This window comes from Gaeumannomyces tritici (assembly GCF_000145635.1).
Source record: "Gaeumannomyces tritici R3-111a-1 unplaced genomic scaffold supercont2.6, whole genome shotgun sequence".
NCBI lineage: Eukaryota > Fungi > Ascomycota > Sordariomycetes > Magnaporthales > Magnaporthaceae > Gaeumannomyces > Gaeumannomyces tritici.
This window is the reverse complement of record NW_008804550.1, coordinates 2,382,425-2,401,460: the sequence shown is the minus strand read 5'-3', so window position 1 is coordinate 2,401,460 and position 19,036 is coordinate 2,382,425. Positions and strand designations below refer to the sequence as shown.

The following is a 19,036-nucleotide window of genomic DNA, read 5'->3' as shown; positions in this document are numbered from 1 at the left end:
GCTCTCTCATGCACTCATCCTCTTAGCATTCTCAATCGTTTGCTCGCTGTAACAGCTATAAGCATAATAGGTACCTGGGTACCTATAAACCACCTCGCCTGCTCTTGCCAAATACCATGAAGCCCCTACGCCTTGCCGGCAACCGGGACGGCACCCCTGCCTTCATGTGGCCATCCCAGCGCCACCAGTTGCTGAGAAACAGGAGGTCGCATAATCAGCTGTCTGCGGCAGGCACTGGCTACACATTGAGTAACCTTCGGGGATATTTCCTGGCTTGATTTATTCCTTTCTCTTTCCGTTTAACCCCGTTGTTCATGACGGCTGCATAGGGCCGGGCCGCCTTGGTGGTTGCGGCTGTGGGATGAACACTAGAGGCGAGATGAATGCGGTGTCTGAAGGTGCAGCTGGTGCGGTGCACATACATCTTATTGCGTTGCTGTGCAGGATGGCCAACGAGAGAAGCACAGGTACATGTCGATTATCCAACCTTGGCTCCCATATTTTTCTATCTCCTGTGCAAATCCTTCATGGAGCATTTTATTCAAGCAAATTGTGGAGCTGTGGATCTGTGCCTTCTTTATCCCCGATCTCTCCCTCCACGGCGAGCGAAAGTGGCACCGGCAGCCAAGGGTGCTGAAGAGGAGAAAAGAAGAAGGCTTCTGGGAAGAAAACTCATCCCGCCCACCCCAGTGAGTCTAGACATGGGTACCTGGGTACCTTCAACGCAACTCCGCTCTACGCGTGCTGGCTGTATGTCCCCTATGTTGGTACCTGAGGCACTGGAGCGCCTCACAAACCTTAGCGGTCCGTCCGCCTGCCTACAGCAGGCTAGTGCGAATCCACCATCAGACTGGCCATCCACCTCCAACCATCTTGGTTCGCTTCCTTCTGACCGGCGCTCTTGGTCATTCCCCTTGATGCATTGATGAGGCCTCTGCCTCCTCTGCCTTGTGGTTGTTAAAAGTCCCCCTTCTTTTTCCATCTTTCTACTTGGTATATATTTTTCTCGTTATTCTTTGGGTCGGCATAGCGGTGCTTTCCCTCTGCCCTCTTTTCGAGAGTCAACCAACTCGCTGAGACTGCCGGGGGGCGTGTTTTAACCTTACCTCACTTCCTCCCTCAATCTCCACCCCCACCGGTCTTACGGTCGGTTCGCATTGCCTGACTTTTTTATTTTTATTTTATTTTAGCTCCCTGCCCTCCTGCCACTGTCAGGCCCTGACTCTTCCTTTAGTTCCCAGCTTCAGGTTTCCTTGGCGCGCCGCTGCCTTCCACAACCCACCATTTAATCTTCGCGACGCCTCTGTCTGGCCATCTGCCAGACGCGCAGTCGAAGCACGGCGTGCCCTCCGCCGCTCCTGCCCACAACCTCGCCCCCTCCCACCTTCCGACCGCCACCTGCGCACGCCTTTGACCGGCCCACTGCCGTTGTGTTTTTTATTTTTATTTTTATTTTTTTATAAATCTCTGCCACTTCCTCCCAGCAGACTTTTGGCACCCACGCCCATCAGCCTATCACCCACACAGAATCAGCCTCAGACTCCCTCAGGCTTCACCCCCGCGTGACTGTCTGCCTATTGGGGAATAAGGACAAGCCAAAAAGGAGGAGCACCCCGTTAGATCCTCGAACCCATCGAAGACCTGTCACCATGCCGTCCATACGCCCTTAAACGTCAACAGCCGTGTGCCCTGGGCTGTCCAGCAACCCACCCACCCACCCGTACCCAAACCGCTGTCTTCCCAAAAGAAAGGAAGAAAAAAGGCATCTTATTTCCCGCCCAAGAACACCTTTCGGCTCCACCAGGTTTTTTCTTCCGGCTCGGTGGGGACTGCCAACCCACCACCCTTGTCATCACCACTACCACATCCACCACTGCCGAGCACGTCCTCGCCCTTTTGTCACACTACAAGATGGCTGCTTCGGGAAGCAGTAATAGCAGCAGTCGGACCATGCAATCCCGCACCGGGAGGAGCAAGCAGCGTGAGTAATATCTCTCTGCTGGGAGGCACGAGGTGGGCCCCGGGGCCAATCAACTGACCTGTTGCACCCTTTGTCCTTTCCTCTCTGCCAGGCTACAACACCAAAGGCGAGCGGCTGGTTGCCGGGGTCGTCGCTCTCTCAGCAGACAAGCAGTATGTGCTCCTGACACAGTCGACCCGGAGGAAAGGCTGGGTCCTGCCCAAGGGAGGCTGGGAGACGGACGAGGAGTGCACCGAAGCCGCCGAGAGGGAGGCCTGGGAGGAGGCCGGGATCGTCGTCACCATCGACTACGATCTTGGCCAGATCGAGGAGTTGAGGGCGCCCAAGCTGTCTTCAAAGACAAAAAGCGGCAAGTGCGAAAAGGCCGTGTACCACTTCTACGAAGCAACCGTGACGAGCGAGGAGCAGGAGTGGCCCGAGAAAGACAAGCGTCAGCGTCAATGGATGACCTTCGTCGAGGCTTGGGAGTCGCTCAAGGAGAGGCCCGAGCTCCAGGAGGCACTGAATCGCTCCACGATGAAGAGATAAAATAAAGGGCGAGCGTCCGGCGCGCCCTTTCTTTTGGTTCTCACTCCCCCTTCTTTCCGTGCTATCACGCGGCACTATCTTGCTTTTTTTTTTTTTTTTTTGGGAGCGCGAAGTCTTGAACGCAAAAAAAAAAAAAAACCTTGCAGGGCGGTAAACTGATTTTGCACATTTTATTCTCCTATCAACGACGCATAAATCTACCCATAGACACATCACCCAGCATTGGCCGGGCTGCCACTAATTACCAAGAGGTATCGCACCATGATCAGACGTTTGCGGTCTGGATATATCTCATCCATGTTCCGTCACATATGGTCTGTGCAATCTGCAAGTATTCCGCACCGGGTTGCACAAAGTAAAGGAGGAAAAATAAACAGGTAGGCAACTTGCCAGAGTGTGAGCGAGCTATAAAATCCGCCCGACTAGATCAGCTTCTATATAGGGGCAGAAGATAACTCTTTGACAGGCGAAATGTGCCCACAAGACTCTTGACGACAACCCATCAGTGCAAATTATTGGACAGTAGTGATAGATGATGCGGCTTGGAATGCCGTGGCCTTCCCATTGGTCCATGTAACAAATACGTTAGGTAATTGGCAGCTGTCATCTACATCCCAGATAGTTGCTTTTTCACCCTGCATCAGCCTAAGACGGTCACTATGCCACATCTGGCTACCTGTCATGGCTGCCCCCAGAGTGAAGGTAATGGACGTAAGATATCAAGGGCGGCTCTTGATGAACTTGGTAGCCATTATGAGGACTTGCAGTGCCACGCCAAGATCATGGTATTTGATGAAGGATATTGAACAATAAATTCGCAATCGATAATAGCCCCCCCTCTCAGAGCCCACTCCGTATCTTCTGTAACTGGCTTATAAACCCATAGCCGCCACCGTAGCCTCTGGACTCGGCCGGCGAGGGATCGCCGCCAGCGGCTTGAGACTTCTTGAGGGCCCCAGAAGCAGAGCCGTCCGCGGCCGAAGACGACGCGGCGCCGTCCCGCTTGGCCGCGTCCATCTCTCGGAGGAGGTCCCGATGCCTGTCCTCGACGAGCTTGGCGAGACCCTCGATGAACTTGGCGCGGCCCTTCTCCTCGGCGGTGCCCCGCCACACCTTGTTGAGCTCCTTGAGCTCCTCTATGCGGCGGGCGGCGTCCTCGATGCCCTTGGTGGGGTCCGCGCCGCCGGCGTGCCCCTGGCCGTCGGAAGTCGCGAGCAGGGACGAGATCTCGTCGCGGAGCCTCTTGAGCACCTGCTGGCCCTTCTCCTCAGTGCTGTGGGCCTCCTTGCCCGGGTCCGGGGCTGAGACGGACAGGAACGAGGAGCTGACCGAGACCTCTGACGGCGGGAACACGAACTCCATGGCCTCGCCGAACGTCTTGATGACCGAGTCGAGGCGCGCGCGCACCAACGTCAGCGTGCGCAGCCGCGCGATGTAGGGCGGCTCCGGCGGCCGCTGCGGGCCGGCGTCCGGCGCGGCTGTTGCTGTCGCCGTCGCGTCGCCTGCCGTCGCTGTAGCCGGTGTTCCCGGTGGGCCCTCGGAAGGCTGAGGCTCCGCACCGGCAGAAACGCCTCCTGAAGACTTGGGGCGGGCCTGCTGTTGTTGCTGCTGCTGCTGCTGCTGCTGCTGCTGATGGGCCGCGATGCCTCCCGGAACGAACTTGGCAATGTCGTCCTGCAGGCCCTCAGCCAGGGTCTCGGCGAGGCCGAGGGTCTCGCCGCGCAGGAGCTCGACCTCGTAGGCGAGGCGGCTGCCGCTACGCAGTATCTCGTCAGTCAGTTGGGTGAGCGTGTTGGCTAGCCTGGTGGTGTGCGCGTTGAGCTGCGACACCTGGGTCTGGGCCTGGGCCGACAGCTCGGCCAGCGTGACCGGCTGCTGCTGCTGGCTCCCCCCGCCGCGGCCCGTCGCTGAGGAGCGTCCGCCGCTGCCGCCGCTGCTGCCGGTGCTGGGCTGCAGCGGGGGCAGCACCGAGTTGAGATAGGCCACGGGGTCGAAGGACGACGGATCGAGGAAGTCCTCCAGAAAGGGGTCGGCCACGTGAGCGGAATTGGGCTGGATTGTGGCTTGTTTGGCCTGTTTGGGGTGCAGGGGGAGGACCCCCCGGGCGGCGCCCGAGGCGCTGCTGCTCCCGCGGTTCCTTGTTTTGGAATCCCAGGCCATGGGCGCTTTGAAAGACGGCGGGTATGGGGTTGGTTAAGCAATACACTCACGGATCGATGTCCGCTCCAACCCTCATCATGACATCCAGGACAAGGATACCAGATTAGGGGAGGTGTGGGGGCGTGGGGCTGGAGGAACGGCTCAGCTGGAAGATTTGTCCTATCAAAAGCTGCGTTCAGGAAGGAAGAGGTATCCACCTTCTGCCAACGACGTATAAAAGACTCTCCTTGGACGCCTCATTAAAAACTTGTAAACTGCGCCTGTGAGATCCATGGTGGTCAATAATGGATTTGCCAGGCTAGTGCTTCCTCCCAAGCTGGGGGAAGACCGACGTGTTCCGTTCTCCCCGAGCTGGAGAGTCGCCCTGCCTCGATTGTCAGCCAGATGCTTCAGCCCCCTTCTTGTCCATTCGAGACCCGACCCACACATCTATAGCTGGGAGTGCATGCGATGACCTCTCGGTGTTGCAACGCATCTAGCCTGCAGACGAGCTAGGGAGCCTCAAAAGTTGGCCTAGAAGCCCAACTGATAGAAGGCAACACAACACAGCCTTACTCCATTCTCTTCTCACCGAGCTAAGCCAAGTTGGTTGAACTCCACAGCTCATTCTCCTCCGGCTCTGCGATGCGATTGGCCTTTGGTGGCTGCAAGGCCTGCCCTCAGCAAGTTGCTTCTTCTCCCACGAAGGCGCTTGGGTATCCTTTTGTTTGCCGCATAACGCCTTGAGCTTGCCCGTTTCTGTGCCAATGCTGTTTGATTCGGTTCCTTTAGTGCTTTGGATGACACGTCCAACCAGAGCAGTCACCCGATTGGACACCATACTGGTGGTATGCACATGTCTAAGGCGTCACCATTCGCGAAGCTTCCTCCCTCACCTACCTACCTACCTAGTCCAGGACCATCTGTTTCTCGTCGCAGGCCGATTTAGCTATTCCCCCATACACCCACTCTTTGACTCCATCCCAAGACCACACATTTGGTCCCATCTGCTCGCTGCCCTGTGGCTGCCTATCTGTCTGTTGGTTGCCGAGCGGGAGATACCACCACGACCCCGCACAAAAGGCCGTGCTCTGTGGTGCCACAAACGTGTTGTCGCTGTAAGCTGTTGCTGTGTGCACCCACGTCACGGAATTGAGGCTGCACCTCCCCGAGCTCCTTCCTCACAACGCACCTTCCCAACCTGTTGGGCCTTTCCCTCCTCTCAGCCCCTGAAGCTTCTCCGTACGTCCCAGTCCACAGCTGGCCTGGCCCACCGCTGCTCAAAGGGAGGAGCTGATTGCGCCCCAGGCTGCAGTCACGCACAACCACAAACCACCTACATTTCCTAGGCTTGACCCAGGCACCAAGAAGCAAGTTCTCTAGGGCACCAGAGTGGCATCCAGAAAGAGCACGGTGCTAGACGAAACCAGGGCTGTCGTCTCATCGCCTGCGTCATCGTCTGGCATTGGCCCCATCAATCACACCCATCCGCTCGCTTTTTCGCTTGCTTTTCAGCCCGACAGAGCCTCCCCCAATAGGACATCTTACCTGGCAGACGCCGATATCGACCTGGGTGTCCACCTATTGACTACCCCGGGCAACTCCTATGGACAGCTGATCCAGCCACAGCGTCTCGGCGACACCACTTCGTCGCGCCATTCCCTTCCTTCACCCCGCTTGTCTTCGCGTTCACCTCGCACTTACCACCACCATCGCCGCAGAGATGACGGCACGGAAATTCCGAGCCGACGCCGCGTTGGCTGCCGCAGAGGCTCTAGCAGGCCGCATCGACAATGTCACCTCAGTCGAGAAAGGCGACGATGGAGAGGTCGTGATGACCTACGTCGGCGACGGCCTCGCCTCTCCTTTGCAGGTCCGCTTGCTCGCGACCAATGTGGACGACTACCCTGGCCCTTGTGGGTTTCTTCTCTTCACCGACTGCGACGATCCCCCAAAGCAGATCTTGCAGGCGATGGAGGAAGTTCAAGATCATGCGGCATCCGCTACCAGCTTCACGGTACTGCAGGCCGCTTGTTTGCTGGCGAGGACCCTGACCAGGCGTCTCGACGAATCACAGATGACCGACGTCGATGCCGATCTCGAGTCTCTGGACGGAGATGACGAGGATAATGGCCTCAGCTTCGAGTCGGACGACGGTGATGACGCCCAAGATCACGAAGGCGAAGATCTAGATCATCTGAATGCTCTTATGGACGGGCAACCGGCAACGGATTCTCATCGGGTGGCTATACTGTCCGAGCCTGACAAGGCGATATATGCGCGCATCAAGCGCAGCCTGCGCAAGGTTAGAGACGCCGGCGGCCGAGTTGGTATAATAAGCGGCATGATGCCCAATTCGACCACCAACATCGTCTCGATATCCACCCGTATTCGCAATCTGCGCCTCTCGGAAGAGGCCCTCGGGGCTTGGGGGCTGTCTAATTCGGACTACATCGTTCTCTTGATCCAGTATCAGGGCGGATTCCCGTTCCTTGAGCATATCATGGAACGGCCAGCCTGCATGAACGAGATGAAGTTCCGCATCGCAAAGTGCGCCAAGTACAAGCCGACGCTGTCCCAAGCTATCAATGCCTTCGACGAGCGCAACAACTGGGGGCCCCAGAGTGGAGACGACGAGGCACAGGATGCAGCGCCACCACTCGACCGCATCTTCCTTTCACGATCACTGGATCTCTACATGAGCCAGTACTTCATATCTTTGCTCAAGATCCGGGGCGAGGCGGGCGGCGGCATGTCGTGGGACGATGCCAACAGCCGCCTGCTTGACCGCATAGGCAGCACCGAAGAATCCGGTGGTCCTCCCCCCAAGCGCTCTCGTAAGAGCAAGGGGACATCAAAAGACCTGAACGACCATCTCGCCGACGATGACAACGAGAAGAGCGTTCTGCTAATCAGTTGGCAGTTCGCGATGCTGTACTTGGTGGACTGCACCAAGTATTGCCTCCGATGCCACCGCGCCATCGAGAGCGGCTTCGGGTCTCTCAAGCCCTTCGTCTGCAGCAACTCCCTCTGCCTATTCCAGTATATGCAGATGGGGCTTGGGCCCAGCATCGAGCATGAGATCATGCTTCAGCCAACCGTGGTCGACCTCCTAGTCAGCTTCTGCTACGTCAGCGCCCAGCCAGTAGTCCGACCTGCCAGCTTCGACGCCCAGAAGTTCGCCATTCGCGAGTTCCCAGTCGGACTGTCGCTCAATGTCCCAGACATATTTCACGCGCCATGGCATCAACGAGCTCCGGATTGCATCCCGGTTCATGTGGACGTCTCGTCCGCGACAGCTACGCTCTATAACCGGAGCGACTGGCCCGAGGACCTGCGGCCAGGGAGGTGGTTTGTGCTGCTACCCAGCACCTACTTGAAGGAGGGAGGTGCGTTGTTGACGCAGGAGGAGTCCAAGACGTTTGGGCCATACACCCGACCAGCCCCACACACCGCCACCCTGGATCCCAGCTACCAACACGCGGTTGCTCAAGAAAATCACACCGGCTTGACATTTGGCATCATCATTAGCACTGACCCTGCCGATGGCAAGTTGACGTTCTTGGTTGGCGGCCGAACGGGTCAGCTGAAGGATCCCTCTCAACACCAAAACACACCTCTCCAAAACGGGGGCACGCACATTGCTCTCTTCAATGTCGATTTCGATAGCTTGCATGATGCCGGAAAGGCAAGGGCGATCCGCTTCATTCTCAACACACTGCCACCCATCCCTACCATCAAGCACTTCTTGAGCAAGAACACGAACAGCCGGGTGCGCGGCATGCCGAATGTGCCGCCAGCAGCCATGACTCTCCTAGAGTGGATCGTGGCCACGAACCGGTCTGTCATCCTGCAGATCGAGGACAAGGACGAAGCAGAGCCCGAAGCAGTCGTGGCCCCTCAGCCTCCTCAATCCCACAATCAGCCGCCAATGGCTCCCGTCTCAGGACCTAATGGCGGGCCACCAGCAGCTCCTTTGCCACCGCCTGCGGCTGCGGCCGTTGCCATAGGACAGCCCAAGAGACCGGGGGGTGAGAAAGTGCCAGATATGGACAACTTCCTGCAGTTTCGGTTCGCCCAGGGCTCTCCAGATAAGGAGGAACGCTTCAACAAGGAGCTGGAACGTGCAGTCGAGGACGAGAATCTTGTGTACCCGACCATCTTCGCATGGCATGGAAGTTCCATCGTCAACTGGCACAGCATAATCCGGACGGGGCTCGACTATAAAGACACAGCCAACGGCCGGGCCTACGGCCACGGCGTTTACTTTAGTCAGAATTTCCACACCAGCATAGGATATGGCCTCATCAGTGCTTCGAGCAACTGGTCTTCGTCCCAGCTCGACATAACCACAGCCATTGCCCTCAGCGAGCTTGTGAATATCCCCGACCGCTTCCAGAGCCGCCATCCGCACCTGGTGGTCCAGAACGTTGACTGGCAACAGTGCCGCTATCTCTTCGTTTCCAAAATCCACCCTCACTCGCAATTTAACAACCCGGGCATAGCCAATTATCCATCAGCCGCATCCCACGACCCCATATCTCGCTTCGTCATCCAGGACCCCGCGATGTGTGTTTTTGGGCCTGGCAACCAGGCGCTGAAGATTCCCCTCGCCGCCATCCCGTCTTCAAGGACTATCGATCAGGGACAACGACAACAGGCAGCTCCTACAGTGCAGGCGCGAGACGAGTCGGATGAGGAGGATCAGGCTGACAAGGCCTTCTTGGGCGACGATGACGCCGACGACGAGGACGACATCATTGTCATTTCCAGCGATGATAATGACAGCAGCGTGCAGGAGATTAGCCCACCTCCTCCTCCGCGCCCTGCGAACCTCACAGACTTCCGAGCCGGGGCCCTGGACTTGAGCTCTCTGCCACGCCTGCAACCGCCGCAGAATGCAGGCAGCGCCGGCAAGCACCTGTCGAGACAGATCATGATCCTGAGGCAGATCCAGCAGTCTACGCCTCCCCACGATCTGGGATGGTTCATCGACTTTGACAACATGGAAAACATGTTCCAGTTGGTGGTGGAACTGCACAGCTTCGACAAGAACACCCCCCTAGGCCATGATATGGATAAGCATGGCGTCCAGTCGGTAGTGCTAGAGCTACGCTTTGGTGAATCCTTCCCGTTCTCGCCGCCATTCGTTCGCGTCATTCGCCCACGGTTCTTGCCGTTCCTGAATGGAGGAGGTGGTCATGTTACGGCGGGTGGCGCTATGTGCATGCAGCTGCTCACGTCGGATGGCTGGAGCGCCGCCTGCAGTATAGAGAGCGTCCTGGTCCAGGTGCGATTTGCCATCACATCGACGGAGCCGCCAGCGCGTCTAGCTAAGGCCTACCTCTACGGCACCACAGACTACGGCGTTCACGAGGCAATCGAGGCGTACAGGCGCGCGGCGCAGTCGCACGGTTGGAGGGTGCCTGAAGATCTGAACCGCACAGCCAACCCGGAGGGCTCTTTTGTCTAGTGAGATATTTGAGAGGAAGCCTCGGCAGCGATTGCCGTGTGCGTACTCGTAAAGAGAGGTACGCGTGAAGTGTGAGATTGGACTTGTGTGTATGGGGGGATAGAGAAGCAGCATGTCTTCACGTCATCAGCGGGCCCAAGATGAGAAGAAATAGGTGGATAACATCTCAGAGCCAAGGAGCGATGGGAAAACGGAACCATAGTGCACACAGATTCCTTCGGCGTATCCCTTTCACGATATCGGCGATGCATATCGATGAAGATAGCTTATCCATTCTATGTACGTACCTAGCTATGTGACCTGGGCTGGTTGCGCTTGGTGGTTGTCCATCTACAGGTACCTACCTAGTTGTGCAAAGCAACAAAGAGTTGAGCACGACGATCAAGTAAAAGTCAGCGCCTGGCGTGACGGCAATTTGAACCTGGATTGTTTGAACGGATGCCGTTATTCAGCATAGCCGTTGAGCTCACAACATATCACGACTGATAGGTGAGATATCTGGTCATGTGTCTTTTCTTTTTCAGACTGTAATCAACCAGCCTCCTTTCCCGTTCATACAAAGCCAAACAAACCCCCATTCCATCGAAACACGACGAGAAAGCAATTTATGCCGCTCTCGGCTAGATAGTGAGAGAGAGAGGGAGAGATGGCCCTCACCTCGGAAAATGATTTCACTCCTACGACTCCGTCCCGGGTCTACGTGCGTAGATTTCGAGACATGGGGAGATAAGCATGCGATTTTACGTATGTATAGCAAAAGCAGGGCGCGGGCTTTTTGCCCGTCCCGAGACGGCTACTCGCTTGGCTGCCATCGGGCAAGACCGGCTGCCTGTCCCTTTTGAAACCCCTTCCTCAGCCGGCGTGGGACGTCCGATTCGAACTCCAAAGGATTAACTGCAGACGCACTCGAGGGTTGGCGTGTCCCGAGACAGCGCGGTCGTCGGTGGGATCTGGCAAACCACTTTGCCGGGGGACCTCGTGTTGGGGCCATTTGGTCATTTGGTGTTATCGACGGCGTCGTCTCGTTTCGGTTCATACGCACCTATAGCAGGCTGCTGGGGCCATTTCTAGGTATCCATCCAGGGGAGCTTTCGTTCGTTCGCGGCGGATAAGGACAGACGACAGGAAAGAGGAAACAGGGGAAACAAGCAAAAACAAGGTACCTCCTCTATACCGGCAGCTCTAGGCAGTTATGAAACCAACTCCAGAGCAAGGTCATGAAACAGCGAGGAAAGGTAGTCCAACGACCGCTGCGGGCTGGCCTCGCCGTGTGACGCTGCAAAAAAGACCAAAAAGGACGATCCACAAATCCCGGACTGTTTCCTCCCAAAAATGCAACAAATGCGAGAATACGGCCTTTTTTCTTGTTTTCGGGGCAGCATTAAACCGCCACTTTTCAAAAAAATGAAACCAAGCCAGAGGAAGCAGGAAACAACAGCCAGTTCAAAACGCCGCTAAGAGTGTATGCGGTTTTTCTGATGCAGTGCGAGACCTTGGGAAGAGGAGGAGAAGGGGTGCGGAGAGTGAAATCGTACGCCCCATAGGGATCGATGAGGCCTGTGAAGGGCATCGAGGTAGTTGGGGTATTTCAGTTATGAAACAAGACGCTGATCGACTCGCCGTGGTGCACACGGCGGATGGCCTCGGCGAAGACGGGAGATATCGACAGAACCTCAAGCTTGGGGCACAAGGCCTTGTGCTGGGCCTGTGGAACCGAGTTCGTCACGATCACCTTGTCGATGGCGGAGGCGTTGATTCTAGGAATCGCCTCGCCGCTCATTACGCCGTGCGTTAGCAAGGCGTAAATGTACGTGGCGCCGCGGTTCTTGAGCAGCTTGGCGGCGCGCGTGATGGTGTTGCCCGTGTCGCACAGGTCGTCCACCAAGATGCACACCCTGCCCGTCACGTTACCGACTAGCATCATGGTCGCGGTCTGGGTCTCGGAGATCTTTGTCCCCCGACGCTCCTTGTGGATCAGGGCGAAGTCCATGCCCAGGCTGTCGGCGATAGCTGTTGCCCTCTTGGCTCCGCCGGCATCTGGGCTGACTATGACGGCCTCCTTAAAGTTGGGGATGTTGGATGCTATGTAGCGCTGGAGCAGCGGCTTCCCGTACAGGTTGTCAACGGGAATGTCGAAGAATCCTTGGTATTGGTGGTCGTGAAGCTCCAGGGTGATGATGCCGTCGGCGCCGGCACAGCTGAGCAGATTGGCGACCAGGGTGCCGGCTTGGGCCACCCATTGCTTGTAGCCGGGGCGAGCCTGGAAGTGGTTGATGAAGGAGGGGTTCTCGTAGTCGTGGGTGGTGTAGGCCCGAGCGATGGACGAAGTTGAAGAGTTTGGAGCGTGATGGTTGGGGGCCCGGCCGTTGGCGCCGTTTGTGTCCTGCTTTGCAAAATAATTGTCTGCAGAAGCTGCTGTGGGCCTCGGGGACGCCGGGCCGTTGCCGTTGGTGTATGAGCTTTCCCGCAGCATGTGGGTAATGTCGACACCGTTGGTGAGCCCGGCTGTCTTGGGGATACCAGGTGCGGGGGTGGGCGGGACGCTCTCGAACGTGTATTCCTTCTTGCCAGGGTCGGTAGTAGATTTCGACAGAGGCGCGCCTGACTTGTTGTACGGGAGGTCGGGCTGGCGGGAGTAGGGAAACAAGGGCAGAACAGCAGTCACACGTTTCGCAGATCTGCACATAAGAACGGGCAAGTCAGCCAGTCTGTCGGCGGGCACGAGACATAGCGAGGTCACGGATAGCAGCTTACCCAGTCTTGCAGGCGGAGATCACTGTGCACACAAGTCAGACCTCTCCGCTACAGGGAAGAGCAATGGGGAGGGCGCGGGCAGGGAGCACGCACTGATACAGAGCTCAATGAAGTGGTCGTTGATCTTGCCGCCTCCGGACTGGATGATATAGACATCTTTGCCGCGGACCGAGTCCTTAATCTCGCAGCGACTCTCGCCGACCTCGAACTTGGACAGGATGCGGTTGCAGGGAGGAATGCCGAGGATGCCGCAGACTTCGTCGACCAGCTGCGGGTGGGAGTTTCCACCGAGGACGACGATGTTACGAACCATGGTTATGAGATCGGCGCGACCTGCGCTTGACAAGCGAGTAGGTCAGGGTGGTAGCGAGAAGGGTGGGCAGTGGTGTCGACGCGAGATAGCCTCGGTCGAACGGCACTTGGATCGCGCTTGGCAAACGTTGGTGGTGGTGTGTCTGAGCCACTGGGGCGAACAGGGAAGCGAAAAGGAGGAAGGGAGGGAAAAAAAAATTGGGATTTGGAGAAGCAGCTCCGCGTCGGGGCGGCGTGCGAGAGCGGAGCGGGCGGCGTCGGTGAAGCCAGGGCGGCTCGTCAGAGGCTCTGACTGGATCCGGCTTCTTGGTCGAGCCCGGGCAAAGGAACAGAGGTCGAGCAGATGGATCTGCTTTGGAGCAGGGCTCTGCGGAGGGTTTTGCGGTGCCAATTGCTGTTCGCTTTGGCGTTGCCGTCTATTCTTTCTCCGTTAATTTGTCTGGTCTCCTAAGCGGGTCGAGCCGATCTCGCGCTGCCTTGTGGCACTCGAAATTTTCTCTCGAGTCGTGAGGCGACGGCCGAAACACTGGCGAGCTCGGCTGACGCCGAGGTGTGCGGGCAGTACTGTAGGGCTGATGTGATGTGTGATGGCGGGAGAGGGAGGAAGAGGAAGGGAGAGAGACCAAGAGGAGCAGACACTCTTGTCTTTGTGTCGCGTGTTAGAGAGGAAGCATTGTGCTGGATGGTTTTGGGGGAGCAAGGAGGTGGTAGGAAAAGTATGACAGAAAAAAGGCTCGACTCTGGTTTGCATCGGGGCGAACGAGGGATGGAGTCAGTCAGACAAGTCATTCATTTGGAGAGGCAGAAGCCGTCCAGCGGGGGAGAGGCTCGTCTCGCCTGCCGGGTGGCTCCCAGCCCAGGAGGCTAAAATTCGACGAGGAAGAAAATTTTGTTTGCCATTGAAACTGCCCCTCTGATCCGGGGTTACATGTGGGACGTGGCATGTGATTGGCCGTGCGGGGAGCATTCAGTAGGTACTTTTGAAGGCGAGTTAAAACCCGCAAACTCGAGGTTTGTCTTGATGCTATTTGCTCTGTCCTCTTCCTGTTTTTTTGTATTATTCTTGTTTTCATATTCTGTTCCTCCTGTCTTTCACTAGTATGTCCTCTTTCACCCAATCTTGTTGTGCTTGTTCGTTGCACCGCACGCTTTCCATTGGGCGACCTGCGCTAGTGCTGTTCTTGCAGCGGCCCGTGGCACAGGTGGGGGTGCCTGGTGGGTGCTCCATCCATTGATGACGCCGGCTTTTTTTCTTCTCTCAAAGTCCACTTGGTGATGCACGTCTGGGCACCTGTCAGAAAAGCTTCATTTCGCTCCTGCTTCCTCGCTGGTGACTTTCAATACTCTCCGCCAAACCAACATCGCACGCAACCATGAAGATCCTTGAGTCGCAAAACGCCGTCCTTAGTAACTATGAGGTCTATACCCACCTCGTCGAATCCAAGGCTCGCTTCGCTGAGCGGCAGAAAAAGGAGCACCGCCGCCCCCCCAAAAACTACCAGATTGTGACCAAAGATGTGCGTAAAACTCGACTCTACAGTCCTGCTGACTTGGCTACCAGGAACAAGAGAGCTGACGCGAGTTATCGCTTTGGATCCAAACAAAAAGGTGATGCAATATTTCCAAACATACCCAAACCCTCTCAGTCAGCAGCCACCCACGTATGACCAGGACAGCATCGCCTCCCTGGTCGAGCGGCTCGCCGAGTTTGGTCTCTCCAAGGGCGAGGTGCTCATGATCGTCAACCTGCGCCCCACCGAGCTGCCAGGCCTGTACGTGTGCGTTGAGGAGATGGCCGAACGCTACTCGGCCGACCAGCAGTCCCGCATGCTCGACATCGTCGTCCAAGTCCTGGGCCCCTTCCCGCGTGCCGGCGGTGAGGATGGAGGCGAAGAGGGAGAGGAGCCGATCGCCGACTCCATCGAGAACGGACAGGGAGCATAGGGCGTCGCTACTTCTGTCCGTTCACATTATGCCGCATCCTCCCTCGCTCTGTCCTCCCTCGTCTGTCGTCGTCTTGACCGCGGCCTTGAAGACGTCCTCGAACGCCTCGCTCAGCAGCTCACCTGTCACGGCCGAGCACTCCATATAATTGTCCGCCCTCATCTCCTGTGCGATCCTGTGCCCCTCCTGTGGGTATATGATACCGTTTGGATCGTCTTCCGACCTCAGGTCCCGCTTGAGGCCCAGTACGAGGATCGGGAGGGAGTCCGCATCGGGTAACGTCGACCTCACCTCTTTGATCCACTGTTGGATAGGGTGCGGAAGAGATGGGGATAGTTGTCAGCGCCCGACTTTGTCCCCTCCTTGCCTCTCTGGTTCGGCATCATGGCAGACACATTTGGCAAGCGGAAAATATGTGGCCAACAACGACTCACCACCCTCTGCATATTGATGAGGCTAAGGCGTTGGCTGATGTCGTAGCATATGACGACAACATCTGGGCGGAGGATGTGCCAGTCGTGGGGAGCCGATGTGTCGTGTAGCTCTACCTTATAGAGGCCTTTTCTAGATCGCAACTCGAAAAGGAAGGGCTGGTCCGAGTCGCGCAGGAGGGTGATGTCAGCCCTCCCCCGCAGCCTATCCTTCCCCTGGCTAATGCGTCTTATGGGAGGCAAAAAGGGAGTCATTAGAAGATACTGCAAAGCGTGTATGAGGCAGGGAAACCCGGATGCCATAATTTGAACACGGTGAGCAACATACGAGAGGAAGGTAGATTTCCCGACATTCTTGTCTCCAAGCAGCAGTATCGTGATGTTGTGCTCTTCCATGTTGGTTGCCCGGTGTCGACGGCAGGATATGGTGGGAATCAGGCCCCGGACGATTAGGAGCACGCAGTTTCAAAGTCCTCGGGCGAGGCAGAATGATTCTCAGGGAGATGGAACCCAGGCGCTTCTTATCGAGCAGACATGAACCCAGTTCAGGGGCGTGGGATACCCGATTACCTAAATAGCGCATGTCAGGCCGGGGCGCTGGCTTGGGGATGCGCGTTGTTATCGATAACGATGCCAGTGTGACATCCAGAGAATGACAAGCAATTTATTTTTTGCCTGCCACTTGAAAGCGACCTCGGGATGTAGCGGGCATCCGACTCCGAGAGACAAAAAGAAACCGGAAATTTGTGAGCCAGGTGGCTTGCGGTGACCCTGACAGCCCTGCAAGGCTTTTTCGGGATGTTATGAGGCCAACGTTCAGGGTCTCGCACAAGTGGCTCTGGCACAAACCCCTCGTCGCACTCACACCAAAGTTGGGCCTCCTGGCCGTTCGACCCCCCGCCTGGGCGCGCCACTTCATCACCACCATCATGGCCGGCGAAAAGGCCAATTATGATCGCTGGACCAAGGACAGCCTGATCCAGCGCATCAAGCTCTTGGAGCAGCAGCTCGAAAAGCAAAGCCGACAGGACACGGCCGCCGTGGTTGCTTCCTCGGCGGCCTCTGCCTCGCTTCCCACCCAAGAGCGGCAAGGGCAGGCACGGGCACCCCCGCCCAAGAAGCGCAAGTTCGCGGACCCGTCAAACTACTCGACGCGCTTCATAGCGCTCAAGCTGGCTTACCTGGGAGGCAACTACAACGGCTTCGAGTATCAGGCCAACGGCAAGCTGCCCACCATCGAGGAGGAGCTTTGGAAGGCCCTGGTCAAGACCTGTTTGGTGTTCCCGGAGCGGGGGCCCGACGAGGTCGACTTTGCCTCGTGCGAGTACTCAAAGTGCGGCCGGACGGACCGCGGCGTTAGCGCCTTTGGCCAGGTCGTCGCCCTGCGCGTCCGCAGCAACCGTCCCGTGCCGAGGGCCAGGAAGCAGCAGCAGCAGCAACATGCCGCCGGATCATCAGCCGAGGCGGGCGATGGGGCTGCCGTCGCTGCTGCTGCCGAGCTGGAGGCGCCCGAGGCCACAGGAGAGGAGGGAAGGCGGCAAGAAGACGACGACGACGACGACGACGATAGCGACGAAACGCCGTACCCCGTCGCCGACGAAATCAAGTACTGCAAGCTCCTGAACCGCACACTACCGCCAGACATCCGCGCGCTCGCCTGGTGCCCAACGCCGCCGCCGGGCTTCTCGGCGCGCTTCTCGTGCCGCGAGCGCCAGTACCGCTACTTCTTCACGCAGCCCGCGTTCGCGCCCGCACCGGCGGTCTTGGAGGGAGCCCATCATCCCTCCTCGTCCGCCGGCAGCGGCGGCCGCCGCGTCAAGGACGGCTACCTCGGCATCGAGGCCATGCGGGAGGCGGCGCGGCACTTTGAGGGCTCGCACGACTTCCGCAACTTTTGCAAGATCGACGCCAGCAAGCAGATCGGCAACTTTGAGCGACGCGTGCTCGAGGCCGACATCGTCGAGGTGCCTGACACCACCTCGGCGTTGCCGTACCTAGACCGGCCCGAGTTCCTGCCCGGACAGGACGGTAATGGCGACAGCTTAGCGGTGGACCCGCCGAGGCCCAGGGTGTACTACTTCCACGTGCGCGGCACCGCCTTCCTGTGGCACCAGATCCGCCACATGGTCGCCGTGCTCTTCCTGGTCGGCCAGGGGCTCGAGAAGCCGTCGGTCGTGGCAGACCTGCTGGACGTGTCGCGGTACCCGGGCAGGCCCAACTACCACCTGGCCTCGGACGCGCCCCTCGTTCTGTGGGACTGCCTATTCGGCCGGCCGCCGCCGGGAGCTGAGGGCGGCGCCACGTCCTCGGAGGCGGTCGAGCCGGGCCCGGACCTGGACTGGGTCTACGCGGGCGAGGACGGCGACCCCGTCGACCTGCACGGGCCCAAGGGGCTCGTCGACGGCCTGTGGGAGGTCTGGCGCGGGCGCAAGATGGACGAGCTGCTGGCGAACCGACTCCTCGACCACGTCACGACGCTGACGGACCCCGTGCGCGCCGTGGCCGCGTCAGCGGCGGCTGTGGACGCCGCGGCGGCGCTGAAGGGCGGCGGCTCGGACAGGAAGGCAAAGCAGAAGCAGAAGCAGCAGCAGCAGCGTGGCACAAAGGCCTTCGAGGGGGGCGACGGATCCCACCTGATAGGGACGTACACGCCGCTAGCAAAGAGGCAGATGCAGGCGACGCCCGAGGACGTCAACGACAAGTGGGCACAGAGCAAGGGCTTCGCCAGCGCGGCGGAGCTGGCCGGGACTGAGAACTGGAGGAGCGTTATTAAGGCGCGCAAGCTGGCGGCTGCGGAGGCGGCGGCAGTGGGTGGTCCATAGCAGAGCTTAGCATATGGCGCATTAGGTTATACACTATAGATAAGATAAAGAGAAAAATAAATCGAAGAGGAGCAAAGACTCGAGGGTCAAAAACGTCGACAAGGTGGTGACGATTCGTATTAATGAGCCTGGAGAGGACCCAGATGTAACCTCTAAGCTCTCCGCAGCTAATCAACGCTGCCCCTCCAAGCATAAACGGCAAACGAGAAAGATGGCTCCCTCACCCCTTCCCGTCCACCCTGCGCCCCGGCTCAGGCTCGTACAGACACCCACGGACGCCACGCCAGACGGCCTCGACGGTGCGGCGGCCCGGCAGCAGGCGCGGGAACACAACGACCAGCTCCTCCTCGCCCTCGACGACAATGACCAGATAGTAGCGCACCTCGAAGCCCAGAAAGGCCTCGTTGATGAGCACGTCGCGCACCTTGTCGACGGGGATGAATCGACGCCCACCACCCCCACCACCACCACCACCGCCACCGCCACCACCGCCACTGCCGCCCGCGGGCCCAAACGGCAGCAGTCGCGACGAGAACAGGTACCCGGGCCCCTGCGACCGCGTCTGCACGCCCAGGCCGCGCAGCACCAGCAGCGACTCGGACGTGTGCGGCCGCAGCTGCGCCACGTGCAGCGCCAGCGCGCACAGCGGCGC

The 19,036-nt window shown here is 58.2% G+C and overlaps 8 protein-coding genes across 8 annotated transcripts; 4 read left to right on the top strand and 4 right to left on the bottom strand.

Moving 5' to 3' along the window:
• Nucleotides 1-1,666: 1,666 nt before the first annotated feature.
• GGTG_11176 (nudix/MutT family protein) lies at nucleotides 1,667-2,611 on the top strand. The gene is made up of 2 exons (XM_009229056.1): nucleotides 1,667-1,981; nucleotides 2,073-2,611. Exons 1-2 carry the CDS (start codon nucleotides 1,912-1,914, stop codon nucleotides 2,507-2,509), a joined length of 507 nt encoding a protein of 168 aa, XP_009227320.1. The 5' UTR covers nucleotides 1,667-1,911; the 3' UTR covers nucleotides 2,510-2,611.
• A 21-nt stretch (nucleotides 2,612-2,632) lies between these two features.
• Nucleotides 2,633-4,734, bottom strand: GGTG_11175 (hypothetical protein). Its single transcript, XM_009229055.1, has one exon. It carries the CDS (start codon nucleotides 4,667-4,669, stop codon nucleotides 3,350-3,352), a length of 1,320 nt encoding a protein of 439 aa, XP_009227319.1. The 5' UTR covers nucleotides 4,670-4,734; the 3' UTR covers nucleotides 2,633-3,349.
• Nucleotides 4,735-5,104: 370 nt separating this feature from the next.
• On the top strand, nucleotides 5,105-10,696 carry GGTG_11174 (hypothetical protein). Its single transcript, XM_009229054.1, has one exon. It carries the CDS (start codon nucleotides 6,372-6,374, stop codon nucleotides 10,119-10,121), a length of 3,750 nt encoding a protein of 1,249 aa, XP_009227318.1. The 5' UTR covers nucleotides 5,105-6,371; the 3' UTR covers nucleotides 10,122-10,696.
• On the bottom strand, nucleotides 10,478-13,972 carry GGTG_11173 (ribose-phosphate pyrophosphokinase 5). The gene is made up of 3 exons (XM_009229053.1): nucleotides 12,969-13,972; nucleotides 12,876-12,897; nucleotides 10,478-12,799 (listed from the first exon to the last, which is right to left on the bottom strand). Exons 1-3 carry the CDS (start codon nucleotides 13,186-13,188, stop codon nucleotides 11,710-11,712), a joined length of 1,332 nt encoding a protein of 443 aa, XP_009227317.1. The 5' UTR covers nucleotides 13,189-13,972; the 3' UTR covers nucleotides 10,478-11,709.
• Nucleotides 13,973-14,177: 205 nt separating this feature from the next.
• Nucleotides 14,178-15,901, top strand: GGTG_11172 (hypothetical protein). The gene is made up of 2 exons (XM_009229052.1): nucleotides 14,178-14,704; nucleotides 14,796-15,901. The coding sequence occupies exons 1-2, from the start codon at nucleotides 14,561-14,563 to the stop codon at nucleotides 15,129-15,131; spliced, it is 480 nt and encodes a 159-aa protein (XP_009227316.1). The 5' UTR covers nucleotides 14,178-14,560; the 3' UTR covers nucleotides 15,132-15,901.
• Nucleotides 14,394-16,084, bottom strand: GGTG_11171 (hypothetical protein). Its single transcript, XM_009229051.1, has 3 exons — nucleotides 15,891-16,084; nucleotides 15,566-15,791; nucleotides 14,394-15,434 (listed from the first exon to the last, which is right to left on the bottom strand). Exons 1-3 carry the CDS (start codon nucleotides 15,956-15,958, stop codon nucleotides 15,153-15,155), a joined length of 576 nt encoding a protein of 191 aa, XP_009227315.1. The 5' UTR covers nucleotides 15,959-16,084; the 3' UTR covers nucleotides 14,394-15,152.
• Nucleotides 16,085-16,167: 83 nt separating this feature from the next.
• GGTG_11170 (tRNA-pseudouridine synthase) lies at nucleotides 16,168-18,481 on the top strand. The gene has a single exon (XM_009229050.1). It carries the CDS (start codon nucleotides 16,366-16,368, stop codon nucleotides 18,382-18,384), a length of 2,019 nt encoding a protein of 672 aa, XP_009227314.1. The 5' UTR covers nucleotides 16,168-16,365; the 3' UTR covers nucleotides 18,385-18,481.
• A 123-nt stretch (nucleotides 18,482-18,604) lies between these two features.
• Nucleotides 18,605-19,000, bottom strand: GGTG_11169 (hypothetical protein; the record flags this gene model as incomplete). The annotated part of the gene is made up of 1 exon (XM_009229049.1): nucleotides 18,605-19,000. The coding sequence occupies one exon, from the start codon at nucleotides 18,998-19,000 to the stop codon at nucleotides 18,605-18,607; it is 396 nt and encodes a 131-aa protein (XP_009227313.1).
• Between the last annotated feature and the right edge of the window lie 36 nt (nucleotides 19,001-19,036).

Bases quoted from the DNA above. Each gene is read 5' to 3' on its own strand.
- GGTG_11176 (XM_009229056.1), top strand. From the start codon at position 1,912: ATGGCTGCTTCGGGAAGCAGTAATAGCAGCAGTCGGACCATGCAATCC. The intron at 1,982-2,072 runs GTGAGTAATATC...CCTCTCTGCCAG, and splicing joins CACCGGGAGGAGCAAGCAGC to GCTACAACACCAAAGGCGAG.
- GGTG_11175 (XM_009229055.1), bottom strand. From the start codon at position 4,669: ATGGCCTGGGATTCCAAAACAAGGAACCGCGGGAGCAGCAGCGCCTCG.
- GGTG_11174 (XM_009229054.1), top strand. From the start codon at position 6,372: ATGACGGCACGGAAATTCCGAGCCGACGCCGCGTTGGCTGCCGCAGAG.
- GGTG_11173 (XM_009229053.1), bottom strand. From the start codon at position 13,188: ATGGTTCGTAACATCGTCGTCCTCGGTGGAAACTCCCACCCGCAGCTG. The intron at 12,898-12,968 runs GTGCGTGCTCCC...TTGTGTGCACAG, and splicing joins CTTCATTGAGCTCTGTATCA to TGATCTCCGCCTGCAAGACT. The intron at 12,800-12,875 runs GTAAGCTGCTAT...TCTTATGTGCAG, and splicing joins ATCTCCGCCTGCAAGACTGG to ATCTGCGAAACGTGTGACTG.
- GGTG_11172 (XM_009229052.1), top strand. From the start codon at position 14,561: ATGAAGATCCTTGAGTCGCAAAACGCCGTCCTTAGTAACTATGAGGTC. The intron at 14,705-14,795 runs GTGCGTAAAACT...CCAAACAAAAAG, and splicing joins ACCAGATTGTGACCAAAGAT to GTGATGCAATATTTCCAAAC.
- GGTG_11171 (XM_009229051.1), bottom strand. From the start codon at position 15,958: ATGGAAGAGCACAACATCACGATACTGCTGCTTGGAGACAAGAATGTC. The intron at 15,792-15,890 runs GTATGTTGCTCA...GCCTCCCATAAG, and splicing joins GGGAAATCTACCTTCCTCTC to ACGCATTAGCCAGGGGAAGG. The intron at 15,435-15,565 runs GTGAGTCGTTGT...CCTATCCAACAG, and splicing joins TCATCAATATGCAGAGGGTG to TGGATCAAAGAGGTGAGGTC.
- GGTG_11170 (XM_009229050.1), top strand. From the start codon at position 16,366: ATGAGGCCAACGTTCAGGGTCTCGCACAAGTGGCTCTGGCACAAACCC.